The sequence below is a fragment of the Gavia stellata genome, chromosome 18 (assembly GCF_030936135.1).
Source record: "Gavia stellata isolate bGavSte3 chromosome 18, bGavSte3.hap2, whole genome shotgun sequence".
Taxonomy (NCBI): Eukaryota; Metazoa; Chordata; class Aves; order Gaviiformes; family Gaviidae; genus Gavia; species Gavia stellata.
This window is the reverse complement of record NC_082611.1, coordinates 19349508-19376755: the sequence shown is the minus strand read 5'-3', so window position 1 is coordinate 19376755 and position 27248 is coordinate 19349508. Positions and strand designations below refer to the sequence as shown.

Genomic DNA, 27248 nt, shown 5'->3' with positions numbered 1-27248 from the left:
CTTTCTGACCAGAAAGGAAAATTATTTCACTCAAAAAAATAGTTTGCTCAGAGATTTTGTGTTTAATTTTCAAAGTTGCCCTTTCTAGCATTGGGAGCATTTAGATCTCTTACCACGTTGAACGCTTACAGGTCATGAAGCATGTTGGCTGATAACAGAAGCATACTCGGATGTCTTGAGCTTTGTAAATATCAGTAAAACTTTGAGTATTTGGAGTGTTGTTCTGTTTTCCCACTTAAAAGGACTTCTGTAATACTTTGAGGACCAATGCTTGCTGAAGAGATAGTAATGACTTTCAAAGGAGAAATGTACTAAGTAAAGAGCAGGCTTGCAGCCATTGTTATTAAAGTACTTTAATTTGTTGACAGAGCTATCTTGTAGTGTCAAATTAAAAAAATAGTTGGTTTACAGCCATAATGAATTCTGTTGCCTTGTCTTTATATAGTATGCATGAGCTTTAAAAAAATCAAAAAGCCTCTGTTGTTATATACCCTCTGAATGTCTGAAGCTTATCCCAGAAATTCATACTACCCCGTGACATAGAAACAAACACCAATTTTTTGCCTTCACTGTTATTCATGACTTCTTTTTAACAACTGTATTATAAATTATTTTGGCTTTGCTCTAGATGATTTTATACCTAGCATACTAAAAATAGTAAGTTTATGACTGTGACTCAATTGAATTCCAACAGAATTCGTAATAATTTAGTCTTTAAATCATGGTTCTATGAACGATCACTGTCCTCTCTTGCAACTGGAGAGTGCAGTAGCGTCAGATGTGCAACATTGAAGATCTTCACTGCTGTTTGTAAGAACTGCAGACCTAGGGGTGCTTATTTGCCTCATACACTGAGCTGTTCGGGGAGATGTAGAAATGCAACTGTGGCTTTGCGTAGCTGCTTCTTTTAACCAAAAAGAAGGTCGCACATCGTCCAGGTTGGAACTGCAACAGGATGATGATAGGTAGAATAAGGAGGAAGCAGCTGGTATGATTTCATTAAATGCGAACGCAGTTATTTTTATGGAATAAGGTATTACAAGAATTGAGCACCCTTCCATATTTCATGTTAGGATATTGTTGTTTTATTCCAACAGGTTTAATGTATGATCTGTCATCTTTTGGGTTTGTTCTAGAATTGTAATGATTCCCCTTCCTCAGAGGGGAAAAAATCAAACTTAATTATGTATAACTCTTATCAACTCCATTCTTGCAGCGGAGCTTGTTAATTGTATTCAGCCTGAAAGTACCACTCTGCAGATGGCTGCTTTCTTACTCGCAGCCGTTGTAACTTTGCATGTTGTCGGCTCAGCACATGGTAATTCTATTCTATACATACACAACCCTAAGCTGAGCTTCTGCAACATGAAAGCTACCACCCCAAACGGTGGTAGCTGTGGAAAGCAGCTCTGGCCTCCTTTTATTGAGGCAACCAACGGACGACACTGATCAAGAAAGGGAACTGAGTGTGCAATTTCAAAGCATTTCTGCAGAGCCTGTACCCAAAGACGCTGAAGGTGTAAATCACATTGAGGAAGGCCAGGCCACAAAGCTCTTTTCCTGCTTCAATGACTGCTCAGTCCAGGAATAAATATTTCTCATCTCTTATAAAATTGGCTGCAATATAGTTTTTGTAAGAGCTGTGAAATTTAGTGTTTACCTTTGTGCTATTTTACTCTGCCTGTTGCTATTTTAAATTATATGTAAACCAGAAATTCCTCAGTAGCCAACTTCAGTCCATTCTGATGTGTTTTCCCTAGACTTTATAATTAGTATGAATTCAGGATCATCTAGTCAACCATTCCAAACATTTCTGCTTCATTTACAGTAGCCATGATAACTTTCTGTGGCCACTGCAGACTTCATCAACTTTTGCGGAATGATTTAGGGTAGCCACAATTTGTAAAACAAGAGGTTCATAATGATTATAATGTCTGCACAATTACTGATGGCATTTGCGTTAACCATTAGCTTCTAGACTCTCTTGTCCAAGACTGTCATGACATAGGTATTTTGTATTTTGGATGTCCCACTTTTTTTGTTTTGAACTCATTATTGTTAATCACAGAATCACTACGGTTGGAAAAGACCAGTACGATCATCAAGTCCAACCATCACCCCAACCCCACCATGCCCACTAAACCATGTCCTGCAGTGCCACGTCCACACGTTCCTTCAACACCTCCAGTGATGGTGACTCCACCACCTCCCTGGGCAGCCTCTTCCAATGCTTCACCGCTCTCTCAGGAAAGACATTTTTCCTAATATCCAGCCTGAACCTCCCCTGGTGCAACTTGAGGCCATTTCCTCTTGTCCTGTCACTTGTCACTTGGGAGAAGGGACAAACACCCACCTCTCTGTCACCTGTCTCCTGAAGTTTAACTGTGCAAGGAGTTTCCTATAGCTAGAGGTGGATGCCTCCAGCAAAACAGACCTGGACACTGCAGAAGGTGTGTGTCTGACGTAGGTGAAGGAGGGAGGGCAATCCAGAGGATATCTCTGCTTTATACGTACCTTCCCTTCACCTCCCTTAAGATGCAACTTGGTTGTCAAGAGCTGGAAAGGGGTAGACGCTGAATGGCTCCAAAACTGCTCTAAGCAGCCATTGCTCATCAATATAAAATGCTAGTCTCTCTGACTTTTTCCTTCTGGAAAGGAAATCTTGATCCCAGTTTACTCGGAGGAGTAGTTAATTCATGGATAGAGTATCCAGCTGGGTCTCTTGTACAGCTGGGGGTACTGGCTAATGAATTCTGCTTTGTTTAAACCACAGTGATCAGTCAAGGGTCAAACCCCAAACTCCAGGGATGAGACCAATTCAAATTCCTTGTTGTCTTGCTCACTTCCTAGACCAGATGTATCCATCTGGATTAGAAATGTTGATTAGATTTTGTTATTTGCAAGCAGCAATTTTGTTTCGTTATGTTCCATGATTGCCCCAGGAATATTTGTGTTTTGCAGAAGTAGGTTAGTCATATTGGAGAGTAATTTGCAGTGTTTTAGGATAATGAGGAAGGATGATCTCACTGAAAAATTAGATTATGCTAATTGCTTCAAATGTGAGGTTTTCTTCCCCTTTTCTGTCTGCATATAGGGAAAAAACAATCATAGGTGGGAATTCAAGCTTTTGACTGATTAAAGCACAGAGTGTGTATGAAGGAAACTAAATGGCCCAAGATATTTTAGTATGTGTCTAAAACTTCCTCTGAGAAATACCACTTTCAGTGAACCAAAATTTTAGTGCAAACTTCAGTGCAGCTTCTGTAACTTAATAATTTTCCAGCCTTGGGAAGAGGCTAGCGACTGCGTATTTGCTCACTGCATAGGAACAGTACTGACTCGGAACGGCTCACCGCGGCTTCACAATTTCCTGCCTGTCATCTAAGCTGCAGGAGCTGACTGCGAGCGTGCTGTGCCGTATCCCTGCTGTGGGACACAAAACATGTTACATCTAAAAAATGCTATTTAAACTTTGTGACTAGATGGGTAGGAATTTGTTATGCTTTGCTAAAGGATAGTACCACCTTAGGCTGCTGCTAAGTTGGGTACATCTGTCAGTTTATCCATACTTTAAATCTCCCGAGGAATTTTGCTTCCTTGTTTCTATTGATTTTTTGGTGTTAAGTAACTCCTTTAGTTGTGTTTAACTTCAGTTTTCTTTTAACCAAAAGTTGCCCTTTTAGGCATCGATTTTAAAAATTATTCCAACCAACTAGAGTTCTGAGTGTAATAGCTTTTCATCATTGACTTGCTTTTTAAACGGGACTCAGTTGTAACCTTTTTTCACGGTCAATATAAAAAGGCAGACTTTATAGGAGGAATTCAACAGTTGCTATGTTTGTGATGAAAGGAATTTTATAAAAAAGTATTCTATCGGTGCTCTTTCCTTTTTATGGTTCTTGGGTTTATTTATTGATTACTTATTCAGTGAATTATTGAGTATACATTCTGAGATGTACCTGATTGTCTTCATAAATGCTTGATGTTCATACGTGACTTTATTCAGGGAAGGAGGATAAATGGTTGCGTTTCTGAAACAGAGATTTCTAAATAATTATGGATAGAACTGGTAATGCTGCTTCTGCTTAAGTTGCTTCACTTATTTTTGTAAGAACCTGCTTTAGGTTGCTTGTGACTTTGCTAGACTTCATCATCTTGGGCTGGGTGTCTGCAGGCTGAGATCATAGTCTGCTGTTAAAATTTAATCTAACTAGGTCAGTAGTTAGATTTCCTCTAATATAATCAAGAGATTCTAACTGAGTATATGGTTTTCCTCTGGAACTTGGCATTTTGCTGAGGTGTTATCCTGAGGTAAGGGCTGCATCTCCTGCTGTTCTGTTAATATTCACTCCAGTACGTAGGCTGGTAAGTCTTAGTATACACTGCGTTAACAGCACCATAGTTGGCAACTAAATCCTCTGAAAGCCCAGCAGCGCTAGGCATCTTCATCACGTCGCGGCTCTGTTATCACAGCGCCGTGGATATGCCACGGTATTGACTGCCGTCTTGGCGTGTGTTCGTCCAGCCACTGTGGTACCAGACGCTCAAGAGCAGAGCGGAAAGAGTTCGTTCCGTCCAAGCTCTGAGCCCTCGCCACGCGGCTCTGGTGAGCTCCACTTCTCATTCCTGCCCCAGTTACTAAGCCATTTGGAAAATAAGTAGCAGTTATGCCTGTGCATTAACCTAAAGGTTTGAAGCTGCTCATGATTCAGGTTGGGCTTAGTGCATGGTTTTGTATAGCACAGTTCTACTTTTTCAGCCTTTTGGAGTCATTTTTAAAAATGACATTATAGGGACTTCAGAAATGCAAAGCCAAGCATCCAAACATTGGGAAAAGCCAGAACAGTACACCTTTACCTAAATAGGCTTATACTGCTTTTTCAGGGGAGCTCTGATTCATTCAATGCATGAAATAATAGTGCTTTGCAAAAAAGCTGAAGTGGTGCTGTTCAGACCGGCTCTCTATTTGATTTTTGTCTTGCTCATTCTTAGTTATGGTCTTGCTGTTAATGAAGTTGAGTTCCAACTTGGAGAACTGAATTCTGTATTAATAACTAATTTTAGAAGAAACCCTTCTTCTAAGGGTTCTAAAAACCTTAAGCCTTAAGGCTTCTCAGATTCTAAAAAAATCTACTTTAGCCAAACTGGGCAACTAATCGTGTTTCTCTTGTTTTGGATGTCAGCATCGTCAGCAAAGATCAGACGTGCAGGAACGGTCTCCGCAGCTGACATGGAAATCAGCTGGAGCTGTGCTTTGAACATCAAGAGCACTATGAAAATGCAAAGTAAAACTACACTTCATTTTACAACACAGACATAGGAGGTTCAGCACTTACTGTTAAAATAGTTAAGAGATAATAAGGACAAGAAATAGAATCACTGTAATGATTTATTGACAGTCAGCATCATGCTATGCCTCCCAAACTCGTGCTCTATTTGTGAAGTCTTTGGACATTTCATTTCTTATGTTGATTTAAATTTGTGGTATTTATGTCGTTAACCCCTTGAGCTGTTTTTTGGAGTATGAATTAGGAAATATATTGAAACACTTTAATGGTATTTGTGAAGCAAACTAAAACAAACGCTGGCAGCATCTAACTGCACCTTTGCATGACTCTGTAACTGAGCCCGTGGGAAGATTTAATTAAAGCACTGCCTCTTTGATACAGATATATTTTGCTGGTGTGAATATACATTAATTTCTTAAAAGTCAAACAGATCTGAATCTAGTTTTTTCTTCATCGGTTTGTGCCCTTTCCATATGAGGATGTTGTTTGCATGTCTTCTTGTAAGGACAGGACTTTATCCTGAAAAGGAAAGTCTCTCCCTCTCTCTTTTCTTTTTAAATCTCCGTAAGCAGCCATATAGCTTTCAGCTACAAGGAGTCCTCAATATGTTCTGTTGCCAGATGGATATCTTAAAAATGAGAACAGTCATGTATTTTGCTTGGTTTCGTCTCCTGGGTACCTTTCGGAAGTATGCAATTTATGCTTTTTCACTTAATAATTAAAAAAAAGAGAGGGGGCGGGGGAGAAACCAATCTATTTTGGCACAACTAAAAGAATGTTCTGATGTGGCAAACTGGTGAAATCCTCCATCCCTTTAGGTATTTTGGAACTTTATGATTAAGCTTATCTGAGCATGAAACTTCGTATCTGACTATTTAGTTTGAAAGGCATACAGATCTTGTTTGGGGAGAGAAGAGTGTGGTTGGTTGGGGTTTTTTTTAACAGCTTCAGTTACTTTTGGAGTGAAGGCATAGCTACATCAACTATTTTCAATGTCAGCAAGTGCTTATGGTTAAATGACGGGGAGCTTTCAAACTCAACATTGAGAACGCTCCTACACAGTGATCAATTTTAACAGACAAGGCTGTTACGTAGTTCCTGTTGAGATGTTAGTTGTCTACGTGTTCTGGTTTGCCTGTTTATAGACATCAGTAGGGTATTGGTGGCTGTAATAAATGCATTTAATCTGAAATTTTGAAAAGCTGCATAGCCATTTTCACTCTTAACGCTTTAATTGAATTCAAAATCTCGATAGTGAGAGTAATCAAGCATTGCTTTCTCTGATAATATTTATGTGCAACGCATGCGAAGGTACTGTATTGAAACACGTATTCCATTCATTTTCCTATCCTAAATCCCGAAAAGTTCTGAACTTCTCCCAAGTAAGTACACAGCATAGTAAAATCCACATTAAAATGAGCATTCGCACTAATTTGAAGAGCCAGATCCCTTACAATGTACCTCCAGAAAGATTGCATATTGGCCTCTACCATTAAATTAGTCATTTCACTTATTTAAATAATAATCATATTGCAGATGTTAGGAGGGGAAATCACAAGCCCCGAGCTGCCAGCTGTCTGCACTGCCTCCATCTCTGCGTACCAGCCTCAGCAGTTTACCAGGCAACCGTGTATATAATAAGGTTTTGGGCTTTTTTTAATCTGATGGTGGTTCCTGTCTTCTCCAAATGCAGTGGGCCTCCCTTCTTTATCTCTGTATATTGAAAAAGCATGTCTACAACATGCTCAGTGGCTTGACTCAGCCTGGCTTCCATCCAGCCAAATTTCAGAGGAGTTTGTGGACGTTGGAACTTTGTGTAAATACGGCGGTGGCGGGCGCTCAAGCGAACTGTTGCCTCTGCAAGCAAATGGCATCTCCTTGTTCCCGCACCGAGCAGCATCCTGCCTTAGCCATCGTAGTTCATGTTTTTGCATAAATCATACATTTAGGCTGGACAGGTTCTTACATTTGGTCCCTACGGCAGTCACGTAGTCGCTCACGATACTGTCCCTCTCCCTGGCACCGGTGGTACTTCCTTTTAAGAATGACAAATAACCAGAGCTATCTTGCCCTGGGCATCTGTAGTCGATACACGATCCAACTGTTGGGATTTTTGTTATGTCTTCTGGAGCCCCGAAGATCCGAGCGAGGTTTTATATCTTTTTAAACCCCTCCCTATTCCTGCGTTTCGACATTGTTCGTAATGTTCTCTAGACAAAAAGGGACAGACTGTGACCTCGACTAATGAATAAATCAGCTCCATCTGTCCGCCCAGAGATAGCCTTGTAGCACAGCAGGGCTTAAGGGCATATTTGTACCGCGCAGCGTGGTTAAAAATATCTAAGCTGATTCCAAGTAACCTGGTGTGTTCACACAGTGCAACGCAGTATTATGGGCCTGGTGCTGGGCCGGGACGTAGGCATCGGTGTCTTTGGGTAGGTCTGGTTTGCTCTGAGAGGGCATCGCTGGGGGCGTAGCTACATATTCTCGCTACGCGAGGTAGCTTGTGTGTCCCCGCGTGATGCTGCATCGCTCGGTATCCTGTGTCTGCTCCTGCATTAAGTAGGCACAAAGCTGAGTAGTGAGTATGGAGTACCCAAGACCCACTGTCCTACCCAAGATCTCACTGAGTGTGTGCTTCTACTACATGTGGTCTTGTTTTGAAGGGTTAAGAGATGCAGACAAGAGCATAACCTTCCAAAATTTTGCAACAGCTCTCAAACTGCATCTCCATAACCTTTGGCAAATTTCTTTGCCCTCACTCAGATGACAGGAGAGTTAGGCTACCTGGCTACGTTTCCTCGAAGTATTCTGAAGAGGGGATGTGCCATCTGAGTTCTTGGTGAAGCCTTTAAGTTTGTACCGTCTAGTGGTTTGTCCACGTTAAGAAAACTTCGATTGGTGTCCTCATAACGGCCCTTGATTCTCAGCGGAAGCAAAGATTTCAGATGTGAGAATTTGTTGCCTCTAAAAGGGCACTATCTCACCCGTCATCACGCTTGCATCACTCAGCTGGTGCTAGAAGCTGTTGGGCTCCTGATACCACCGCTTAACCCAACAGAAAAATCACAGAATCACAGAATCACTACGGTTGGAAAAGACCTGTAAGATCATCAAGTCCAACCTGCAAACCACGCAAAAGTCCCCATCCTTCCCCCCTGCAAACCTTCCACTCCAAACCTGGGTATTTTCTTGCTGTTAGTCATTTGGACTGTCTCACGGAAGCTTTTTAGCATCACAGGTGGTTGAAAGAAGGGTGCAGGACTGCACAGCGAGAAGGAAAGAAGTGGGTAAAGACAGATGGAAGGGCCTGAGATGTCCCCCTTCCAGGAGCACTGAGGCGTGAGCTTGAAGAACAGAGCTGAAGTGCTTTCCCCTAGGACCAAAGTCATCCACGTTTCTTGTGTTGTGCCTTGCTGAAACAGTTCACACTTAGATGCTTCATTTCTGTATAATATTTTTAATAAAACTTACTCCTGTCCTCGGATTTCTTTTTTTTCCCATTTCTAATCTTTTTTTCTTACAGTGTCTCTTTGCTGCAGCATCTGTAATCTTCCCGTGTCTTTTATATCACTTGGTATTTATAGCAGCAGTCCGTTACCGACACTTTAATATCCTTGATGCTGTGTTTACATCATAGGATTTCACTGCAAACCACCTTAGTTTTCCTCTGGCTCCAGTGGTTGGTGTTACGGTGACATAATTCACACAGATCTCCTGTTAGTGGGGAACGGGATCAGAGAGGTATTTGGTAGGGAATTTGGCTTTGCGTTTCCAGAGAGGCTTTTGGCAGACCTGCTCCATCACACTGACTTTTTCTGCTCATTCCCTGCGCGATCTTTTGACAGATCATTTACTATGACTTTTACCCCAAATATGCAAAACTTCAATTATTATTTGTTTCCATTTGCTGTAGTTTATTTTTAGTTTAACCGCATGCAAGTCCTGACCCAATGAGCTACTTCCATAATTTTTCTTGCAAATCATTTTGCTTGAGCTGTGTGCATGATGAGGGGAAAAAAAACCCACCCCAGCTTTCTTGTGTCCCCTGAAAAGGAGCTTTGCCAATGATATCAATGGGAGAAAGAGCAGGCAGTGAGAGTCAGTGAAAAACAGCTTTTAAGAAGGTGCTTCTCTGCCAGGGAGTGAGCCTGCTTATAGTAGGGCGTTTTGTTGGCTGTTATTTACACTCTACTTGTAGAGGAGTCATCAGTATATGGAAAAGAAAATTCTCAAAGGTTTTACAATTTTTCTGTGAGATAAATAACTTGCCCTCCCAAATATGTATGTGGGTACATATAAATAATTTTTTTAATATGAGCAAGATTGTGGCCTTTTTTGCATTGCTAGTGGAAGAACATATTTTCTATTTATTGTTCTACAAATGGCATCCAAAATACTCCAGGTTAACTCGTACCATTGAGGAAGGAATGTCTTTGTTCAGAAAGTTATTTTTTTGTATGTGTGTATATACATACACACACATACATGTTTGTGATTTATCTACAACCGACAGATGAGGCTGGACGGGTGATTTCTTATTGGAGAAAGTCTTTTAAATGACAAAAACATGGATGCAGAATCCGGCTCATATTGACTATGTGTGCAATCCATGGAAACGTATTTGTCTTCAAAATACGCGCAACAGGTTTGTTTCCTCCTTAGTTTGTCATGGCAAAGCTGCAGAGGTGAGATTTTCTTTTAAATGCTTTATGAAGATTCAGAACTGGCCTTTTGCTTGCTATTTGCTCCCTGCTTAAATAGTGAATGGGTGCTTTATTCCTGTACAAATTGAGTCATTGGGCTTCAAATTCCTCCTTTAAATTAGAATTTTTAAGAGCGTGTGTTAGAGAATTCTTCTGGGGACTTGATCATGCTATAATTAATTATAACCCTGAAATTTTAAAATTTTCTATCACATTTTGCTTCTACTTGAAGTAAGAAATTGCTGCCCGTACAATTCTCCTATGCAAGTATCCGTGCCAAACTTTATAGCACCACCCATCTTCTGACCTGCGCACAGCAAGAAATGCAAGTTTGTGTGTTTAAAATCCCGCAGGAGCCAAATTCAATACGCAGGAGCTCATTCTAGCTGTTGAAGAGGGAACGTGTACTTTTTAAAATTCATGAATGGTATGCATGTTTTTCAAGTTAGAGCATGGCTTATAAATATTAACTGGGGCAGCGATGAAGTTGCAGATACATATCAAGGAACTTTTTCAATCGTCTAATCCTTTTTATAATTATTTGTCATTACAGACGTTCTTTCCATTAAAAAAGAATTGCAAGGTAGGTTTAGGGCTTTGTAGCAGTTGAGAAGCTTTCTGTTTGTGATTTATGCAAGTTTAATATGAGCAAGCGTGCAAAAAATGTTACTGCACAATTCTGTTGGAAAACATGATCTGGAATGGGTCCACGTTAAAGCATTTTTTGAAAAGAAATTCCTCTCATATTTCTTTGTTTTCGTCTCCAGAGAGATATAAGATACTTTGAGGAGGAGCAGAGCATTTTGCTCTTTCTCCACATTTCAAACCATGAAAAAAAACCCCCTATCTGAAATAACTTCTGTTACTAATGCTACCGTCCTTCAGAGGCACCAGAGCTGTTAATGAGCACTGGTAAAACCTCTGGAAGATCCTATCATCTGTCGAGGCATGATGTTTAGAGACATTTGTTCCGTTAAATTCAATTCTTTGAAGGGTTCAGTTAAAGCACTGATTTCACTGCCCGACCGGCAAACCTCTTGGCCCCATGGCCACTTGTGGTCACAGCCACGGTGTCCGAGGTGACTGCCGGTGTTCCAAGCACAATTCTGCTCTAGTTTCTTAATGAGAGCAGGGTCGCACCGTTAACGTTACGAATGGGATGAGTAAGGCACACTTTTTTTATTATTCAGCTTTATAATTCTCTAAATTGGCTGACGGGTTTCATCTTATCCAAACATTTTAACTAGCTCAGTTTAAGCTATATGCATTCTTCAGATCCCATGAGTGTGAATTTGCACAAGGAGAAATACACCATGCTGAATGATTTTCATGTTCCCCAAGTAGTATACTAACTGTGTTTTTTCTCCAAGAAGAATAGTTGCAGACATTAAGGCCTATCTCAATTTTACGTGTTTTTACCAAAACTATTTCTGTCTTTTCCGCTCCTGGCACTTCCAACAAAAGTAAATAGCAGGGAGAAATAACTTAGCACGGCATCTGAATACTTACTTTGTTGGGTTTTTTTTTTTAATTATACGGTATTCAGAGCAACTGTGGTTGGGGTTTAATGTGTTGAGCAGGAAGGGATATGCTCGTAGCAGGAACCCGAGAGGGAAGAGCGAGCAGCCGATGTCTCAAAGCTTTAGACTTACACCTCACAGATTATTTTTTCAAAGTTCCATACGCTATATAAACCAGACAGTGCAATGTAGATTACTGCTTTTGGGAAGGGAGGAGGAGGAGTTTAGTTCATCACTGATGGACATAATTATTCTTATTTTCCCAAATTAATTTGTTTGGGGATGAATGTTAAGAGATGTTTAGAATCAGACGGTTAACAATGATTTCAGGATGCTTTGCTAGGCTAAAAATCTCCTGGGGACCAGGTACACCGTATCAATCGTGACCTGGAGTAAGCAGAGAAGACAAGAGATTGAACTTACGTTTGACAGTACTGCGCGACTCCTGGAACCCAGCCGACTCTGAACCCCAGCCCAGGGCTTCACACTCGCGCTCCTCCCCTTGCCCATGCCTGGCACTCGTGCTTCCACCTCCTCTGCTCTTTTCTGCCAGCCAGCACATCTTCCAGAGCCCCACGCTGCGCTTACGTCCGTCTTCCAGGGTCTGGTATACCCAGTTGGGAGTAAAGGCAGCTGCGTTGTTAAGAATCAGTGAGACCAGTGCTACCAACACAGCTGTGGCTACCAGTTTCTGGACGGTCATATCTGACTGTCAGCTTGCTGCCAGTCTCTATTTGCAGAAGACACGAGGTCTCAATCAGCTGCAGCACATTGAAATTGGACTTGAAACAGAGGCAGCTTCGCTAGGATGTTACAAATGGCTAGAGGACATCACCGTTCATTCTCAAAGTCAACTCCCGAGGTGTTTCTGATCAAGGAAATGAGAATTTTGCGAGGTAGGTAGGAGAATTCCATAAAATAAGAACACAAAGAAGCTTTTTTACGTCCTTCCCAGCTTTGGCTTATCCACCTTCTTGCACTTTGATAAGTAGTGCCAGTCCTGTGATGAACTGAATGATAGGGAGGTCCATTCCTTGTGAGACGAGGCGAATCCAGAAAGAATCCAGTCTCGAGGCAGGAGAGCCTGAGCTGCTGCCGGGGCAGAGGCAGAGATGCTCACCAGCAGCGTGCCAAGCGCGCCGGGTCCTCCGAGTCAACCAGCACCGCTCCGAAAGCCTTTTTTTCGGGTGCAAACTTTAGAATATCCCGCAAACCGTGCCAAATGTCATTCTCTCAAAGCCAAGCCGAACCGGAGGGGAATGCTGTCATCCCAAAGGAGCTCTGCGAGTTTGGAGTATCTCGAGGAGTTGGCTCTGCCGTGTCGCTCGGAGCTGCGAGTGCAGGGACCGGAGAACAGCCACTGCTGTGAGGAAAAGGCCCCCCCACCTCTCCACGAAGAGGAAATGGCTGTTTTTGTGGCTGTTTTTGGTGAGCCTCAGGGCGTAGTCGACTGCAACAAACAGAGCCACTGCCACAGCAGTCAAACATTAACAGGATGTGTTTCCTGAAAGGAAAAGACTATGGAGACTTCTAAAGTTGTACCTCCTCCCCTCGGAGAGCCCCCCTCCCCGCCTCACTCCTCCTACCCTCCCAGCAGCACAAAGCAGGGCTGCGAGGACCGGGCTGGACATCGCAGGGGAGCCCAGCGTGCAAATCCGAGATCCTCTTCAAAAGGAAAAAAAGAAATCCCCAGCCTCAGCCTGCGGAGCATCAGGTCTGCAGAAACGGATGGAGGAGAGGGGTTTTGAAATGCTTTTTACTGGAAGCAAAACAATATTGGAGTTAGCTGTCAAACAGCATGACGGAAGCGGGATGTGTGAGGGGGTCCGCTGATATCCCCCTTCTTCTCTGCAACCCTAGAAGGGAGCATGGCAGAGAAATAGAAAATCTCGAGATTCTCAACCTGATAAACACGAATCTGGGGGTGTCTGTAAAGGCAGTTGCAAGCGTCACGATGTGAATGAAGTTGAAAAATCGCTGCATTGCGACTGTAGGGCTGGCACAGCCCTGAGCCCCACGTCCCGGTTCGCTGTGAACCTCTGCAGTGCCTCTGAGAAGGCGGGCCACCTCCCTTCAGTGCCCGGAGGATGGAAAAGCTTCTGCAAGTCTCTTAATATAATGCTTCTGTTCACAATCCAGTACAGAATCGACTGCCGTACGTACAGCAACCTGGACCGCAGCACTGGTGCTGCAAAAGCTGCAAGGAAATCAGCTGTAATAAACAGATTAAAAGAGAGTTGTTGAGGACATTTCATGTCCCTGAACATGGGTGTTTCCAGAGGGGTCTTGCAGAGACCGGCTCTCCAAACGGCTCTTCGCCGGTTCATGTTTCCATCAGCTGGCGCAGCAGGTCCAGCCGCAGGTCCGGGGCCGAGGGCAGCGATCCCGGATAGGCATTGCCCGGCTGCGGCTGCCGGCATCTCCTGCCTCTGGGCCTCACTGCCTGTGGTTATGCCCTTCCCCAGTCTGAGCCTGTCAAAATTCTTTAGGCTGAAAAAAATACTCTATAAGGGGTAGTATTAAATAGCATATTGTGAAATGAAGGTGTGACATTCTTGTCACCAGCCTGGAGAGGGAGTAGCGAGAAGTCGGGGCAGAGTACCTGCAGTACCAGGCGCAGCTGAACCGCACCTGAGATGTTGGCACAAGAGTTCACACCAGTGTAATCAATGCAATCAGGTTAGAAACGGATTTAATTTTACAGCTGTTCTGTCTTACCACCTTTGCCCTTAGTCACCAAAGCGGAACTGGCCCAATACTTGTAGACAAACTGGTTGGAAATTTTTTGAAAGTCAACATTTTGTCTTCTAAGACTTGTTGCTGAGAGGAGTGGAAAATATTTCAATGAGGTTCATATGCCCCTATAATTAGGCTTCAGCTATTGGAGTTGAATATGCAAATCTGGCTGTGAATTCACCCCTCCTCTGTGCACTCTGTTCGTTTTTAATCCTTAAATGGATTAAGCTTTAGGTGCTTTGAGTATCTTCATACTCTGATAGCGGTAGAGCATCTTTGGTTTCTTTTTTTCCTGTCATCGGTCAGGTTTCTATACATCTCTGGTTTTACAAGTTTCAATATAAGTAATACACTGGTGCCTGCCATTCTTCAAAGACATTTCCTAACAACAGCGACTATATTTTCATATTTTATAACCTGTGGATTATTTGTTATTATTGAAGCCTGTGATTCAGCAGCAAGGCAGATGATGTTCATATACAGCTAACACCAGGAGAGATTGACCTTTAGGGAATATCTCTTCTACCCAGTCGCACACTGCTTCTGCCCCCTTCTGACTTTGATTTTTGTGATTTGTTGAAGTCTGAGTATGTATTTTCAGGGCACAAACTGTGTTTGCATGTTACATGTAAAAAAAAAAAATATAGTAGTTGTATTTTACAAAGGCTGAACAGATCAGTCTAATCATTAAAACTTAGTCACGTCTCTTCCCCTTTCCACACCGATTATTTGATGTGAGAATATTCCACCTTGAATTCCGCCAGCATTAAAAATAAATCATATTCTTCCTAAGTCATACTTGTCTTTGAGCGTCAAAGGGACCAGCTGATCTAAACATCATGGCATTAGTTTGTGGTTTGAGATATATGATACTTGAGAAATTCTTTGTGTTACATATGCAAATCTGTGCAAGTCAATGGGCTTGCACTTAAGGCAGCTTTCCCAGAGGAAAAAAATAAATCTCTTTCTCTCTCCCAGATTGCCTCTTGTTGTGGCCACAGATGGGTGGGTGGCTACATAGCGAGTTGCAGCTGGGAACGGATGCAGATGAGTCAAGTGGGTCAGTTCACTGCCACATGAAACGCAGGAGGCGGCGCTGGGACTGGTGACAAAGTTGGCCTTAGGTCAGATGCTTCACCCCTCCGGCTATGGGGACGTGGTCGTCTCGGAGGCTGTGGGATTTTAAGTCCATGTGGTCTCTCTGTTGATGGGGACTGCCACATCACCAATCGTGGGGGACTTTTAGTTTTTGTGACCATGGAATTTTTTCTGGGACCCCTGATCGTGACTTACAGCGTAGAAAGGACAGCAGCGCTGCCGTCTTCAGCCCGCCCAACTAATACACCAACCAGCATGGACAGCATCGGAGGAGCAATGCAAGGCGGTAGTAATTGCTCTGGGCTGCAGAAATTCAGCAAGCGCATGATGACTTTTTTCCCCTGGCAAAATTTCTGGTGGATGTTCTCGTCTGGAAGTAGCTGTTTGCTAATTGTTTGTTCCATGCTAAAGAGTGGTTCTGCTCAGTGGGAGGTTAAATTCATCCATATGATTTGCATAGCAGCTTATAAAGCATTTTGGGTCTCCCTGGGTGAGAAATCAGTTATGTAAATGTAATTTTACCTTCAGAATCTCAATAATGTAGATTATATCAGATAACTAGTTGCTTCCATACTGAATTTGTCCATTTACTACCTAATAAATTCTCTTTACAGTTGTTTATGCAGGGCATAATCTTTTTTTCTCTTATTTTTTAACAGGCAAATGGATTTTTATCGTTCTATTCAACTAATAACTATCTAAACATGTAAAATTGGGGAATTCCCTAAATGAGTAGATCACACCAAGTCAAAATTAAATGAGTTTTGCAAAAATCTGGTGAATTTTCCTAGCCTGCTCATACCCAAATGGCTCAGTTATTAATTTTTGTTACAGTTTTAATCAAATGGTTCTTGTTGACGGGTTCACGGTCAGTGACATTCTCTGTCTTCACTCAGAGATCTTGTGCTTCCAGTACAAAACAGTCCAGGAATCCTTCTGATCTTAAAAAAAAAAGAAAAATAAATAAAAAAAAAATCACTGTAATGAACACTTCTCTGCTGATAAATGTGCAGCAGTATATTCGGTTGCAGTACTTACTGCGTTCCTCGGGACACAAGAGTTTTGTTTGATACAATTAACTAGCGACAGGACAAGAGGAAATGGCCTCAAGTTGTGCCAGGGGAGGTTCAGGCTGGATATTAGGAAAAATGTCTTTCCTGAGAGAGTGGTGAAGCACTGGAAGAGGCTGCCCAGGGAGGTGGTGGAGTCACCATCCCTGGAGGTGTTGAAGGAACGTGTGGACGTGGCACTGCAGGACATGGTTTAGTGGGCATGGTGGGGTTGGGTTGATGGTTGGACTTGATGATCTTACAGGTCTTTTCCAACCGTAGTGATTCTGTGATTCTGTAATTCACACTGAACAATAGCAGGGTGTTGATTTTATCAGGCTAAGTTTGGAACAGACAAAGCTCTGCATTTAATATATTACAGATCCTAGTCTGTAAAGCTTTTGTTGCTTTATCGAATATTCTGTTTCTGCCAGGGAAGCGTTTTTAGGAATAATCTACACAGCTTTCCTTGTTTCGGTCGTACGTGAAAAATGCCTGACATAGTTCCAGAGAAGCGTTCATTTGATATGATTAACGCTATCAAGAATCTCATGGAATTGTTGCAACTTTTCATGTATTATTTAGTTCCTTGTTATCTTTTAGTCCCACTGAACAGGGATAACCAGAATCTGATAAATGCATTTTCAAAGCATCTAACGTAATTTAGCTACATCAGATAGGACTTGAAAAAATGAAGTTTTGAGTTTTTTCTGGGTTACAAGAGAGCAGACAGTAAGCCACCAATTTTGACATTTTAACTCTCTATTTATCTTGCAGTGGTTTGAAGATAAGATCAGTGTCTGTTTTTAGAGATGTGTTTAAAATTTTACATCGTATTTCTAAATGATCAGCTTTTCACCCCTGCTAACCTCAGGTGTCGTGTAATTTGTCTTGGTTGACCATGTCCAAGCCTTCTGTAGCCGTTACGGTCCACATCATGATGCTTTTACCCTCCGACCGGTCTACCAAATCACATGCACGTGTAGCCGATCATAAATGAATTCTCTGGTCAGAATCACCCACTGTTGCTCATTTCAGCCAGATGACATTATTCTAACACGGTTTTTCAGGGGTTGGAAGGTACAACTTTAAGTTACTGAAATCCAGGCAAGGGATTAACATTTGAAAAATAGTAATTATGTTGTTAATTTGCCTTAGGAAGCAGCACCTGCTTTGCCCCATCCTTTTCCCTTGCACAGAAACCCCCCCAGCAGCAGGTGAGCAGCGGGTGGAAGCTGGGGCAGGATGGTGCCCAGTGCCCGGCAGCGTTTGTCCGGGCCAGCCCAGCCACCCTTTACCTTAGGGTAGGTCTCATCCTAAATGCTTCGCACCAGAACGGTCCGTCTACTGCGGTCCCAGTTGGCTGAGCTGCTGGGAATCTGCTTTGAACTTCTTTCGCGGTGTCGTTTGTGGCAGGGAAGGGAAGGTGCCTTGTCCCCGCCGCGGGGCCAGCAAAGGCTCTCCCACTCGCTGGAGTTATCTCCGTTTTTGACAGCCCAGGCTGTGCCTGAGGCACAAGGGGACACCCACCCGCTCCAGGTAGATGTATGCATTAGGGACGTAATAATATATTTTATTATACATCATATAGTGTTATAGGGACATAACAATATATTATTACATATTATATATAATATAGCATTACAGATATATCAGATATTACTAGTATAGGTGTTATAGCTTATATTAGTATTTCCCTTTGCATTATACAGTAGTCTTTCAAAGCAGAATGCTTAGGGTCCTGTTCAACCAAGTGGGGCCCAAATTGGAAAGAGAGCTGCTTTTTTTCTCCCGATCAAGATATTTAGAGACAAGAGACAGAACATATGTTCATTTTCCACATATACCCCATTAAATAGAGGGAGAGAGATTTTGTAGTGAGGTGCTTCAGACATATAAATCTCTAGCACTTCTAAATAATACTTCATTTACTGGATTTTTTTTTTCTTTAAACTTCCATGCAAAATGGGCGATGAAAAATATATAGGAACAGAAGGGTTTGTAAGATCAGACTGTTAGATGCTATAAAGAGTTTCATAGAAAAACAGACACAAAAGATCAGATATCAAGGGAGACAAACTTTCTCATCAGATACGTGCTAAAATTTGTGTCCAGTCTTAAGAGGCGTCCGAGTTCGCTTTCCAGACCCGTGGCGCTGTCGATGTGGCCTGAAGGCTGGGAGTTTGGGGTGCAGCAGCGGCTCGTTTATCCGTGTGCCTCTCGGGGAGGCGTCTCCCCCGGGTGCTGGGGGAGCGCGTTCCCATGGCTCTGCTCGCGCTTTTGCTGCGTCTGGTCTTCATTAACTTTCCAGCTTCGGCTGATGAAGTACAGATGTGAGCGGCTTTCCAGGGGGGAGAAGAGGAGGAGGAGGAGGAGGAGGGGAAGAACAGGAAATTCCCGGAGCATGAGCTGGGGGCAGGGTAAATCATCACTTGGCATTTTATGCGCGGCAGCGGGGCCAGGCCTGGAGAGAAGAGTTGCTGCTTTTTAGGGATGCGCAGATAGATTTGTCTTGCTCGCCGCGCTAACAACTGTTGAGAGCTAAACCGTGGGTTTGCCTGGGATTTAAGTGAGCCTGTTCTGCACCTCCTGCTTCTTGTTCCTTAACCAGACCCGCATTAATTTGCCCACATTCCCGATGGGCAGCAAAAGTGATGGGCAGGACTCTTGTTCTGGTGTCGGAGGTGCCCGCCTGCTAGGGAGATGGTGCATCCCAAGGCCGAGGCTGGTCTTCTTGAGACACGGAGAAACATGGAAGCATGTTGGTGGTGCCTCCCGGATCGTTCTCTTTTCTAAACCCATCCCTTGCCCGCAGGCCTGCCCGCTCCTGCCAGCAAGCCTGCCGGGTGCCTCAAGCTGAATAATTTGCGAGGGAAATGTCTAAAAAACAATTTGGCGTTATAAAAAGTGGCTGTTCTCTCTGATCAGCCGTGGTGTGGAGAGGCTGGAGGTGTCTTTTCAGGGTAAAGGTAAAACTGAGGTTCTGGCTGAAGGTCCCCTGGTCTTTCTGCGGGAGCTGTGGGTGGATCAGTCCCAGCATCCTGGCCCCGGCCCAGGTTTGGGAGCGCGGATCTGCTGCGTTATCCCCCCGTGGTTTTGGTGAGACACGGTCCATGCCGTTGCCCAGCTGAGGCTTGGTCACGGTGCTCTGTGGTGGTCAACAGCTCTGGGTTTGTGCCTCTGTTAGGCAGCGAGACCTTCTGTCTGTTGTGTGGTCGTTCATTTCTGTAAAGTATTTCGGATCTTTTGCATTCCACAGGGTGGTGTTACTCTGGTACCTCTCTAGTTTTTAAATAAGGTATAATAAACAATATATTAAAATAATAAATACAAACAAATAATAAGTATCTAATATATGCATATGAAGATGGTCTTTGCAAGCAAATAGTGTGTTGCTATGTCAGAAATACTTGCGTAGCTTGGCAGTGGTATATGGAATGTGGTGCTAAAATGAACGGTCTCTCAAAGCAGAAAGAGTTTCCTAATATTTCGCTGCAGGAAGAATATTGAAATAATACGTGTATGTGCCTTGTCAGAGCAGTGTCCTTCTTGCGAGGGACGTGTCTACTGAAAGAACCAGCCTGTGCTGCAGCTCCACGTCAACCAGAGGAGAAGGTTTGGCTGTGGGTTCTCCCCCATGCAGCTGCTGACAAAGCCATCCTTAGCTCCAGTGGGAGAATGGGAACTCCTCTGTGCAGAGCAGGGCTGTGTTGATTAGATGAAACATTCCTTCAAGTGCTTCTGGAGGGCAGAGGCAGGAGAAGGGCTGCTCAGAGGGATGCAGTGTTTTCATGTTTCATAGATACTTGTCCTGGTGCGCTGCTCTTAGCCTGTCTCTTGCTGTGGTTTCTGTGCTGGAGAAGTCCATGCAAGCACTGCTCTACCGTGAACACTTCCAAATTCAGTGGCTTTGGTCCAGTTTGACCACAGTGCTGAATTCCTGGTGCGCGCTCACCATCTGCCCAGCTGGGACTATCAGGCAGTGCTTGCCAAATAAACGCAGAGCACATCAACTGGAGATGTTTCTTCCGCTGTGTTTGGTGCACCCTCGCGGCACCCCGCTGCTGGAGCCGCTCAGGTGGGTTTTGCAAATGGTTTGGAGTGGAGGAAGAAGAGCTGGGATGGCAGAGCTCCAGCTCCTCAGGGCAGAGGTACATCTGGGTGGTCCACTGCGTACGGCTGGCAGGGGTGCCGAGGTGGCCCACTGGCAGGTTGTGCCTGGGGCAAGAGCTCCCAAAGAGGCATCCCGGGGGCAGCAGCTCCCACTGAGTTTTGAAGTTGGCAGGAGCCGTTGCCATTCAGCAAAGCGTAACGCAGCTGATAGATGAGTAGCATCTTCTAAGTCCTGCTCTATGTCTCCGCACACTGTTATCTTTTAACTTTGTACTTTAAAATACACTATTTGGTTTATTTCCTTTCAAAAGTTTCCACTCCCTGTAGTCTAAATAAGATTTCTCATCCACTCGTCCCTGTTCAAGCCCATGAACTCTCATCTTCTTGCGTTGAGGGAATGGCGAGCTGTCAAGGCTCTGAAAAATAAATTTTTGATTTCCTTTCAGAAACTTGCTGTTAGTCAGTTTGACAAAGCACAGCACAGGCGCGCGTTCCTTCACCCAGAGTGAAACGGCTCTTGGCGACTTCTTCTGGCATGCTACAGTTTTTGGCAAATACGTTTCTTTCTTTTCCTTATGCGTAGTGAGGCACAGCCATGCCCATGCGCACGAGATTTGACATCTTTTACTAATGACAGAACTCGCTGTCCTTGTTGATCAAAGCCAGGTGACAATATCCACCAAGACCTGAATGTTCTTTAAAGGTGGTTTTACTGCTTTTTCCAGTTCCAGATACAGGCACTGGCTGGAATAAAAGAGAAACAATTCCGACTTTTCAAAAATTAGAATGGCCACATCTTCTGCCGATACAAGTCAGCTTTTCTGTATCGAGTGGTGATGCCTAGACTTACTCTCAGAAGGATCTAGCGCTGAAGTTTATGTAAGGCCTTTCCAGTTCAGAAATGACTGCCCTCTGTTTCGATGTTCCCTTTGGCTCCCCAGCCTGGGGGACTCGGACGTGTCGGAGCAGAGCGTGAGAGGAGGCTGCGGTTGAACCACATTCAGCATGGACAGGCAGATGTAAGAAATTCAGTAAAATATTCAGCTGTGCATTTTTGCTTTTCTGAACAAGCAAAACTTCTGAACTACCTGAAATTTGTCCCTGATTTCTTTATTTTCTCTATACTGTTTGGCCTTAATGAAGTTTATATCACATATTTATGTTGATTGCTACCCGAAAACTTAATACCAGTTGTAGTTGCAAATGAACAATGATCTAATTGTAAAATGAATTAGGAAAAGCATTTTTTCTCTGCCTTTCTTTTCATTGTATGTGTTTGACAGCACGTTGTGTCTCATCCGCTTCGCTGCTTCCCAGTTAGTCGCTTTCTCCTGTTTGTGCAGCGCTTTCCCCCAGCAACTGGGAAGAGAAAAACGGTTTAATCATAGGAAAACTGGAAGGGGATTTGCTTGCAGATGCAGGACCTGAAGTGTCATTCAACTCTTTTCCTTTTTTTCTTTTTTTTCCTGCTTTTATCATTTGGATACTTAAACTTGTGCTGCGGTGGTGGCTGAGAACTGTATAGACCGTACCCCCGCTGAGGTTCACACACTGAAAAAACCCCGTATTTTGAATCCTTATGGTTTCTATTAGTCAAACGTATTGCATTTTATTCTGAAGAGCCTCAAATGTACATAGAAGCTACAGAAACCTTTGCTTGTCACTCCGTGTAATGGTCGTGTGTCACAGTCCTTCTGTTGAGCAACGCTGCCTGCTGAGACCTGACGTTCCCGCGTGGGAGCGCCGTGCTCCGACAGTCCCTGCCTCTGTCTTGGCAGAGGATTTTGCGATGTAAAGTGTAAGCTCTTAGCCCAGAGGAGTTCTCGTTCTGAGCATTGCAGAGCTTTTCTTTGTGCCATTTTTTATGCACGTTTTAAATTAGAAAGTGATAGGTGGTCATTTGTTTCCTGCACATCATTCCCTGTCGTTGAGTGCAACGATTAAGCTCCTAATAGCTGTTCCATATTTGAACTACGCAGGGCAGTAGCAGGACGTTTCCAGTCTAAGGTTTGCGTATGTAAGACTTTTCTTATAGTTCTTCTTTTGAATTCTGAACATCGATGTGGGGGGTGTTGTGAATGTCCACGTGTTGCAGCTACAGCAAGAACCACAGTGATGGGTGCACGCTAAATGTTTATAGACCTGCAAACAGAACTGCTTTTATTTAGACATTGGTGTAAACCAAAACCCGCAATATTTCCTTAAGGCTGTGGGCATTCAGCTCCAGAACTAACCTTTACGTCTGACGCCTATTTCTGTTCCTCTTCAATCTCCACGCAGCAAATGGAGTCTCTGTTACACCCAGCAAGTGTCCAATGCACAAATGGTTTTCCCTTTCACACTATCCTCTTCCCTTGCATCTTACCTGCTTAGTACCCAAGCCTTAAAGGTGACGCCATAACCACTCTCCTTTTCTTTCCCATTTCTCACAGTGAGGCTGTCTGGGAGAACATGGCTCGCATGTGCGTGAAGACTCAGAGGCTCGACGTTGCCAAAATTTGCCTTGGAAACATGGGTCACGCAAGAGGAGCCAAGGCGTTGAGGGAGGCTGACCAAGAACCAGAGCAGGAGGCCAGAGTGGCGGTGCTGGCCATTCAGCTGGGCATGCTGGTAAACCCCGCCGACCACACGCATCCGGGAATACCCACCCCACTTAACTAGGGGCAAAAATGAGAAACTGATCTTTTTTTTTAAATTCCGAGATGCAAAAACCTTGGAGGGGAGTCAAACCTATTGCCAGGTTTCCAAGGAGTGCTGAAGAATGGTTCTGACAATTATTTTCCTGAAGTTGAGTTTTTCTCCTAGGGAAATAGGCATCTCCTCCAGCGTTGCACAGCCCCGTGCTGCACGATTCCTGCGTGACGCTCATCAGGGGCTTTCCCTGAACTCCAGAGGCTCAGCAGCCCCCTGAGCCCTTTTCGTGTTCCTCAAAGAGTAGATGGGAATGAGCGTGGCAGAATCTGATGCCTGGAAATAAGAGTACCAGGAGCCATAGCCACGTAAGGGTATAGCGAATTAATTTGTCTGTTTTCTCAACTGCTGTACAGAATTTATACGGGAGTTTTACTCCCGTGTGAAAAAATGCTGAATGAAGGAAGCTGCCGAATGAAGGAAACATCTTTTAAGCATGGTTTATGTGTGAAACATTAAACAGGAAAACTGTTTTCTTGGGGCGTAATTCTTCCAAGCTTAATCATTCTAGGTTTGACTGGATTAAAAAAAGGATGTACTTTAAAGTATTCTAGCTAAAACGTTTCAACAAACATATTTTAAGGTCCGATATGGGAAACGCCAAGTTCCATTTTGACATGTTTGTTTGTAGAGTGAAAGGCTAAAGCTGTGCTCTGCCAGGGAGCGAGGGTTGGCTTAAGGCATTTAAGCAGTTTACGCAAAATGGATGTTTCCTGCGGGGCTGGAGAGCTCTGGCGAGTCCCATTTGCTGCTGGTGCTGTCCCAGGGATGCCTGCGCTACTACCGTCGCCCAGATTTACATCCCAGCTTCTCCCGTCGTGGGAGCAGGAACTTGCCTGGATCCAGCACAACCGGAGGATGCGGTCGGGCTGTTCTCCCCGGAGTCTGGTGCATGGGATGACTTGTCCCTTGGACCCGTATCTGGAGCCTGACCTGGCAGCAAATACATACCAAAATGGACTTTGTCTTTCCCATGTCTCTTTATTGCAGTCTGAACCTGCTCCGTCATTACCAATAGACCTGAGATCTAAAATGGGTTTGAGACCAGCATTATCATGTGGATTGAAAACTGTCCGGAGCGCTGTTGAGTTAGATGAATGATAAAAGCATGTATTCCACTCAGTTTGCCTTTATTTCATGTCTTCATTGATGATCTGTAGAGAAAAGCAGAGATTTTTTTAGTTTGGGAACCATAAAAGATCCAGGCGTATGATCTGTACGAGGGAAGAACTGGGAAAGGAGAATTGATGAAATAATACCCCACAGTTCATGGGAAATCACGAATTAGAAAAAAAAATGGCAAGGTGCTATGACAGCAAAAATCTGTTTGGGGCTGCATTTGAGGAGACACCACATCCTGGGGCTTGGATTTGATAACTTCTGTCTATGTAGTCCTTGCAGCTACAGCTGGAACATTGACTTCCACCCTTAAGTATCTCATTACCAGAAAAAAACGTTGATGAACTGGAAGAAGTTCAGAGAAAATCATCGCAAATTGTTAAGCTCTTGGAAAGATTTCACAGACGAGGAAATCTTTAAGATAGCTGAATAATTACAATTTGGCTTAAAAAGGTGTTTAGCAATCTGCAACTATTTCAAGAGTATAAATGCTAGAGAGATAGAATAACTATTCTGAGTTGAAGAGAAGAAGAAGAGGAAAATTTAAACTAAATGTTTGGAAAAGCTTCCTGGCAGAGAAAGCTGTGAGGCTGAAAAGTGTCAATACGCCTTTTTTTGGATATTTAGATCTATTTGGAGAGGTGGAGGGGAACTGTAGAAAAACGAATGCAGTTCTGTTGCTTTTTTTCATCTCATACAGAATCATAGTCCAGGCATCTTCCATCTCTACTTTCTGTGCTTTTTTGAATTTGAGACAATAAGAGACAGACACTATTTTTCTGTCTTGGACAGATAATCTCAATTTACTAAATATAGTGTTCAGCTGGACAGCAGTTGGGTGGAGCAGGAAAATGCTCCTTCCACAGGAGTACCTCTCAAAGCATAAAAATAATAGTTCCAAATTTGCTCGCCCTTGTGTCAGCATCAGCAAAATCCTCCTGTTCTAATTCTGTCTTAAATTATTAGCATTTATTCCCAGGAATGGATCTCCGTTATCCACCAGCAGCGTTGCTGCCTCTTAGACCTGCTTGGAGGTTGCGGGGGGACACGGACCCCTGGCACGTAACGCCTTCTTGCCAAAGTCCCTGGTTTTGGTCTGGGACCTTCTCCTGGCCCTCACCTCTGGGTAGGCAGCGTGGCCGTTAACTGTAGCCCTGCATGAGCGTATCTCCCCTTTCTGAAATGGTTTACGCTCCTGATGACAGCGTTTAATTGTTGACGGCTTGCTCATGTCACCCCCCAGTTGATACTGTACGGTAAATGCCAGGATCTGAGTGCTTTCCTTATTTTCACATAAACATCCTGTTTCCCAGGAATGTGCTATCCCAGGTTACATATATTTAGTTGGTTAAATCCCCTGCCTGAATTATTGTTACTTTAATTGCATTACAATGACCTGCACTAATAAACTACTCCGAAGCGCAGCGTCTGTTGTGAAGGACACCTACGAAACGCCGGTCGGAGCTAACGAGGTATTTGTATGCTTTCCTTCCAGGAGGACGCGGAGCGCCTGTACAAGGCTTGCAAACGCTACGACCTCCTGAACAAGTTCTACCAAGCCTCAAACCAGTGGCAGAAAGCCATCGAAACAGCTGAAGCTCACGATCGGGTTCACCTACGCACCACGTACTACAACTACGCTAAGCACCTGGAGGCAAGCGGAGAGCAGAGTCTTGCACTCACCCAGTAAGCACCAGCCTGCAGCACCTGGGGGATTTGGAGCCTCGTTCTCCCGGGAAGACTGGAGGCAGGCTAAGGAGGATGTCTGGTGATGACTGCTAATAATTAATTAAAGTCTTTTCCTGTTTCTGGTGCTTTCTATCTCATGGAGTGAAAGCATTGTTACAATAAACTTCCCAGCACCCTCCCAGGCTAATAAAGCTTAGCGTCAGAAAGGTTAAGTGTCTTGTTTGGGGCCAAGAGTTGAACCCCACTAATATCCAATCCTGTACTTGTCTCTGGAAGACCATTGCCCTCTTTTCCTTCCTTTTCCATGACAAAACCACTTGTTTACTTCTCCTGAGCGTCCCAGACACAACTGCTCTGGCAGAATTTAGTCTGATTTGGGTGCTTCTGGCACCTGGTCCTCTCCTGTGACTGATGAGTTAGGGGAGGTGATTTTTAACGTGTTGTATTTATTGTTTGAAATCTTGCTTTTATATGAGTTTTACCATATGAAGCCTCACAATATAATAATAAGGTCACTTCTGGTCAAAGTCAAAGCAGAGCTCTGACGTGATCAGACGGACCCGTTAGATGATCAGGGTGGGCAGGGAGGTGAGGAGAGGCTCCAACGATGGATGGTGGCATCAGTGCAGTGGTCTCCCGGCAGTGGCGAAGAGGCTGAAGTTGCCGTGGGTGGCAGGGCTAGGCGAGGTGAGGAGCCCAGGGCTCTTGTGACCTTTTCAGCCAGTTGCACAGGGATGTGCTTGATGTTTGGGGAGCTTTCTGGGATATTTCTTTGGGCCATCACTGGCACTTTTGAAGTATTTACTGTTCTGTGAGCACATTGCCTCCCCAATTCCAGGGGCCTTGAAGGACCATTGAGGCAGACTGCAACTGGTCTCACAGTGAACTTACTTACTTACTTACTTAAGAATACAAATGAAGCAGCGTTACCAGTGTTGTCACTCTATAGCTATCACAGAACATTAAATGGATAATTTTTTTTACACAGGAAGTGAGCAAATAAGAAGGTAGTAATTTCTTATATTTTTTTTTTTTTCCTCTACAGCTATGAGAAGTCAGACACACATAGGTTCGAGGTACCCCGAATGCTCTCTGAAGACTTACAAGCCCTGGAGAACTACGTCAACAAGATGAAAGACAAGTCAGTGCTATGTTTGTTCCTTTTCCCCAGTGGGACTTTCAGGTCTGAAATACAACTTGTGAAGAGAGCAGGGAAGGAGGAGTATGAATCCTCTCAGC

The 27248-nt window shown here is 43.7% G+C and overlaps 2 protein-coding genes across 2 annotated transcripts in view; one reads left to right on the top strand and one right to left on the bottom strand.

Annotated features, from left to right (window-relative positions):
• Positions 1 to 12957, bottom strand: part of TMEM204 (transmembrane protein 204) — a 31800-nt gene extending 18843 nt beyond the window's left edge. The window contains exon 1 of the mRNA XM_059826353.1: positions 11938 to 12957. Coding sequence (XP_059682336.1) covers positions 11938 to 12217 — 280 coding nt within the window. The 5' untranslated portion in view covers positions 12218 to 12957. The remainder of the gene's footprint in view (positions 1 to 11937) is intronic.
• Positions 1 to 27248, top strand: part of IFT140 (intraflagellar transport 140) — an 87183-nt gene that overhangs the window by 54193 nt on the left and 5742 nt on the right. The window contains exons 19-21 of the mRNA XM_059826462.1: positions 22943 to 23120; positions 25816 to 26006; positions 27055 to 27150. Of these exons, the coding sequence (XP_059682445.1) occupies positions 22943 to 23120; positions 25816 to 26006; positions 27055 to 27150 (465 nt within the window). The remainder of the gene's footprint in view (positions 1 to 22942; positions 23121 to 25815; positions 26007 to 27054; positions 27151 to 27248) is intronic.